This window comes from Sinocyclocheilus anshuiensis, unplaced genomic scaffold, assembly GCF_001515605.1.
Source record: "Sinocyclocheilus anshuiensis isolate Anshui unplaced genomic scaffold, SAMN03320099.WGS_v1.1 scaffold4322, whole genome shotgun sequence".
In the NCBI taxonomy this organism is placed as follows: domain Eukaryota; kingdom Metazoa; phylum Chordata; class Actinopteri; order Cypriniformes; family Cyprinidae; genus Sinocyclocheilus; species Sinocyclocheilus anshuiensis.
Genome location: NW_015541111.1, coordinates 3,035 through 8,773, shown reverse-complemented (window position 1 = coordinate 8,773; position 5,739 = coordinate 3,035). Strand labels below are relative to the sequence as shown.

Sequence of the window (5,739 nt, the reverse complement as noted above, 5' to 3'; positions counted from 1 at the left end):
CATACATACATTATATATCAGGTAATGTATCAATAAACATGGTGGACTGTTTTATTTAATTCAAATATTGTTTGCAATTTACTATAGGCCTACTGCTGGGTTAAATTAACCCAAAATGGGTTTTAAAATTAAAATCACACACAATATGACAACAGTAACAACACAGGCAACAGATAGCCTAATAAAATATAAAAATTTATTACACCAGTTCAGAAAAAAAGCAAAGCAACTCCATACTTATACAGATTATACAGTTAAACCAAATTCTTTTGAAAAGCTTGTTTAAGGATAGATTTTGTTCAATTTGTTCATGTTTTTCACCCACTGACTTAATGACTAATTGATTAACTAGTAATGACTAAGTAAACTATTATGGCCAAACCATCACGCCAATAAACACAGTAATAAACACTGAAAGTCAAGTGTATTATGTGTATTATAGCGAACTGACAGGATTTTACTGTCTTTGATTTACCGTTTTGATCCACGTCCATTTTGACTACAGTTCCCGGTTTTACCTCTCATCAGTCGCTGCTCAATGTTGTGAGAACATACTCGGACAAAACCCTCCAGTTTTAAAAGAACACATTCCAGTCAGTTTCAAAAATCTCTCTCCTCTTCGTGTCGATTAGTTTTCTTGTATTTTCTACACATATTCCTGTCATGAGCGCTGCAATCACGGATAGACTCGTCTCATTCCAGATTCCAGCTGTTTCCAGTTCGCTCTCACCACATTCACTGCTGCAGTTTTAAAGGAACACACAGTTTCAAAGTTCAAAGTTGTCCCTCAGTCACGGATTTCGTCGCACACAGCGCCGTTCACGTTTGAACTCACGTGACTTGCTGCATGCTCTCATTCACGTCCTCCACATTCATAACCCAGCAACATCGGGTTATTACTGATATCAACCCAAATTGGGTCACATCAAGCCAGCTTCCTAACCCACAGTCTCAACCGAGCGTTTGGATTGAAACAATTACCAGCGTGTTTTATATGTGTAGGCTATAAAAAAGTACACAGTGTATGTTTTTGCTTAATCGCTTGCAAATATAAGAGGTCATACATACCCTGTAATATTAGAATTGGTACCCCTTAGTTTCAAAATACTTACAGAAGAAATCATTTGTAATTTTACAGATTATTACTCCTTTATTCTACTTACAGTAGAAATAATTTGTAATTTTACAGATTATTACGCCTTTATTCTCCAAACTTCGCATATTGTTACCTTATACCTACATGGAGGTACTGAATAGGTAGGTACACTGTAATTACAAAAAAGTTACACTGTAAATTCTGTTTACTTACGCAGTACATTGCGGGTTGTAATCTAAAGCGTTACCGAGATTTATTAGTAGAGACAAAGAGAGAGTAGTCAAAACCAGGCGATGGTCAAAAACAAGGCAACCAGGCAGAGAAGCAAACAGCATGCAGGAGTCAATTAAGATCAGAACCCAAAGATTACAAAATCCAGAGTCATAAAACCAAGAGTGTAGAGTGTGAAACAATCCCATTTACATTGTCAGGGTGGAGTGATTCTGATCCTCTCAGAATAGAGCAGCTCTGTCTCCAGAGACCATGTTCAAACCCCAAGAGCTTTATTTGACTAGATTTACTGCTACTGATCGAGCTTCTGAAAAGCACCTGAATAAACACTACATGCATCTTCATCTGTTAGTTGAATGATGTTGTCAGACACAAATGGAGTTTGTTGAGAAGCTTTATTGAATGTTGCAGCAAACACAGCAGATTGAAAGATCAGCCAGTGCTTTGACACTAGAGCTCTCTTTCAGTATTGAGTTGTAAATGACTACAGCTGCAGCACTAGACTCATGTGAATCCTGCCTGACACAGGACACTCAGATACGCTCATCTTCAGGAGAGAGCAGCGCTCACTGGAGAAACATCAGCACTGCGAGCGACTAACAGCGACTCTTGTGGAACGAGGCCTCATGAGGAGCTCCATCATGTGTTACTCTGCAGACGTACAGCTCTCCCTCTTCCCAGCGTGCTTTGCTGAGGGTCAGGACGCTACTGCGGCTGTAGCGGCCGTCCTGCTCGCTCTCTGCGCTGGTCACAACCCCCTCGGTGACCTCTGAGCCGTCCAGTGTCCAGCTCACCAGCGCCCCCTGTGGAGAGTAAGAGCTGAGCAGGCAGAGCAGTGCGGCTGAGTCTCCAGAGATCTGCAGAGAAGAGGGCGGCAGCAGAGACACTGAGGGCTTCACTGTGGGACCAGCTGCAGGAGACAAACACAACACATTCACAAACACAGAGAAAACACAAACACTACATACATTTCAATGAAATCTCACAAATGAAACAAAAACTTATTAAGATATTTACTGCTTTAATCCCAGTAGTTTCTATATCCCTACATACTGTCTTTGCATTTTAGTTAAGTGAGATGTTTAACTCAAAACTCAATTTCAAACAGAGATTGTTTGACTACAAATGATGTCACTGGAATTAGAAAGTAATCAACGGAGTTATATTTTTGTATAAACTGTGCTTGTATTAAAGTGCGCTGAATTATAAGCACAACATGAGCAAAAGAGATTCAAAATCATTGATTAATCTATAGAAATGAATAATAAGCACAACATGAGCAAAAAGATTCAAAATCATTGATTGATCTATAGAAAGTAGCTCCATTTACATTTTAAATTATATATTTTTCATTTAATCTCTTTTTTCTATGTATAATATACATGTGATAAACTAATAAAATCAAGAGTGAGCCACACAATTTTAGATTAAATATTTACTGTAAAACTATATTTATAAAATGTGCAACACTTTGCAATAAGGTTCATGAGTTAACGTTAATTAATGCGTTAATTAATATTAACTAACAATGAGCAAAACATTTGTTACAGTATTTATTCATCTTAGTTAACATTGATTAATAAAGGTACAACTGTTCATTGTTAATTCATGTCAACTCAGGTCCATTAATATTAGCAGATAAAACTTTGGGTTTTAATACTGTATTAGTAAATGTTGCAATCAAAATGAGATTGACTGAGATTAATAAATGCTTTACAATAATTTTTCATTGTTAGTTCATGTTAACTAATGTAGTTAACTAATATTAACAAATGAAACATTATTGTAAAGCGTTACCAAAATATTATTGCTAGATTTTTTTTCTGGTTCAATTAAAATACTACTACTAATAATAATTGTACACAATCTAAATTAAGACACAACAACAACAATGAACAACATCATCATCTTCATCTGGACCATTGCAGCTTTTATTCAAGGTGGAATATTAAGTTTTGATATGAATAATAAGCTATTGTTGTTTTTTTACCATTTTAATATACCAATATTCTGCTATAAAGGTGATTTACTGACAAACTGACTTTATTTTCTCTTCTTCAGAATCCAGAGGAGTCACTCTGACTCAACCTAAAGTTAAAACCGTGCAACAGGGTCAAACAGCTACAATAGAGTGTCATATAGATGTAGGAATACTTAGCAGCTACTTAGCCTGGTATCAGCAGAAACCTGGAGAAGCTCCTAAACTCCTCATTTATTACATAAACACCCTCCAGTCAGGAACTCCATCTAGATTCAGTGGCAGTGGATCTGGCAGTGATTTCACTCTGACCATCAGTGGAGTCCAGACTGAAGATACAGGAGATTATTACTGTCAGAGTGCACACTGTCCTAGTAGCTGTGTGTTCACACAGTGATAAAGAGTCGTACAAAAACCTCCGTCAGTCAGAGTCACAGTGACTGCACTGATACAGCTGAGAGACACTGCAGCTGCTGATGGAGGTTATTTCTTATAACAGTCTCATTTACTAAAAAATGTGAAAGTCTTGTACTGATTTATGAGTCTTTCTGGATCTTTAATGTGTTTTTCACTCATAACTTCACCATGGATGTATTTAATTCATCATTCAAAATGTTCCACCATTAATCAATCCAATGAAATCTGACGATACTTACAGTATGCAGGGAAACAGCAGCCAGAGTCCTCATGTCCTTTCAATCCAGAATTACACCAAATGATTTCTGCCTAACATCTCCTTTTGTGTGTCATAGAACATTAAACTTTATTTTTTTCTTCTTCTTCCACAGTGAAAATCTCAAATGATGTACTGTGTTAAGAATCATTCTGTGATTGAAATGTCAGTAGTGAAGATTATGTTTTTGGAGTTCACACAATCAAATTATATTTTCGCACTTTTTTCATAATTAAGTAAAATTATAGCTTGATTGAAAATGACTCAAAGATATTCTTCTGCTCACAAGTGATATTTACCTTTGTTTTTCAATTTGATAATTGTTTCACTGGGAATGGTGGAAATGACGACACAGTCATGCCGCAGTCAGAATAATAAATATTATAATGTATTGTAATAGTTATTATTTTAATGAATTTTATATTTTAACATTGAAAGTCTTCCCAAAGAAGCATTTGAAAAGCATGAACAAAATCATGAGGAAGTCAGTTTTAATATGATATTCAAATAAACAAATAAAAGACAGAAATAATTTGCTTTTAGTTTAAATTCATTCTTGGTTCATAAAAGTGTTCAAAAGACCCCTGTATGGCTGTATTATGAAGAAAGAGACAGGTTTGGTGTTGATGTTAACAGCGGGGCTTGTCTCCCTCTGCTGGTTCGGTGTTGATGTTTACAGCGGGGTTTGTCTCCCTCTGCTGGTTCGGTGTTGATGTTAACAGCGGGGTTTGTCTCCCTCTGCTGGTTCGGTGTTGATGTTAACAGCGGGGTTTGTCTCCCTCTGCTGGTTTGGTGTTGATGTTAACAGCGGGGCTTGTCTCCCTCTGCTGGTTCGGTGTTGAAGAGCCTCTTGAGGCAGTAGAGCTGCAGGTATCCAGTTGTGATGATGAGCAGACTCTGGACAGCAGACCAGCTGTTCACATAAGTGGAGTTGGACTGAAGCAGGTAGAAATCAGCACCGCGTCTCATTCGCTCGTAGTTATAATGACCCCACATGTGGAAGACAAACCTCTGCAACCTGCTGCTGCTTTCCTACACGAAGATTTGAGAAATGTGAATGAAATTTAAGGACTTGGTATGTCAAAATGAAATAAATTTCTCAAAATGTAATTTTATTCAAGTGTCTGTTTATATGGTCTGAATACTTTCCGTACCCACTGTATATATTTATTTATTTTTATTTTTTTCACCGAACAACTGATTTACGGCCGAGATGTATTTCCAAGAAAAAAACATCGTCTTATATTCGGGTCAATACGGTATATGTAATGCAAAAAAAAAGTGTTTTTAAGTGTTTTCTTTCAAAACATAACCAATTCTATAAAATGTTTAATAAAGAAATAAACGAATAACTATGTATAGCATATTATTAATTATGTTGCTCAAGATACATATTTTTAGTAAAGCTTTTAAATACTTATTATTGTCACGGTTGCACTACTGTGAGAAGCGAGGAACGAGGAGACGACGGATACTCACGAATAACAGTCTTTAATTATCACATTCAGGGGAACATAGAGCTGGCTGGAGACACACGTAGTACATGGAGACGTTCAAGACCCGACAAACACGGAACGCACAGACTGGGACTTAAATACATGGGATAACGAGCTAGACCTGACGAGACACACCTGGGAGCAATAAACAATTAGACATACAGGCAAACTAGGTCACGGAGCACATGGTGAGCAAAAACACAACACAGACAGTCCTTAATCCTGACATATCGCCCCCCTCCCGGAAGGCACGTCCTCGCGCCGT

General features: G+C 37.2%; 1 gene segment (V, D, J or C); it reads right to left on the bottom strand.

The window, feature by feature from the left end:
- Positions 1-1,708: 1,708 nt before the first annotated feature.
- The window catches only part of LOC107690745 (Ig lambda-3 chain C region-like), a 4,284-nt gene continuing 253 nt past the window's right edge, over positions 1,709-5,739 (bottom strand). Inside the window, 2 exon segments of the C gene segment in view lie at positions 1,709-2,287; positions 4,793-5,010. Coding sequence covers positions 1,924-2,287; positions 4,793-5,010 — 582 coding nt within the window.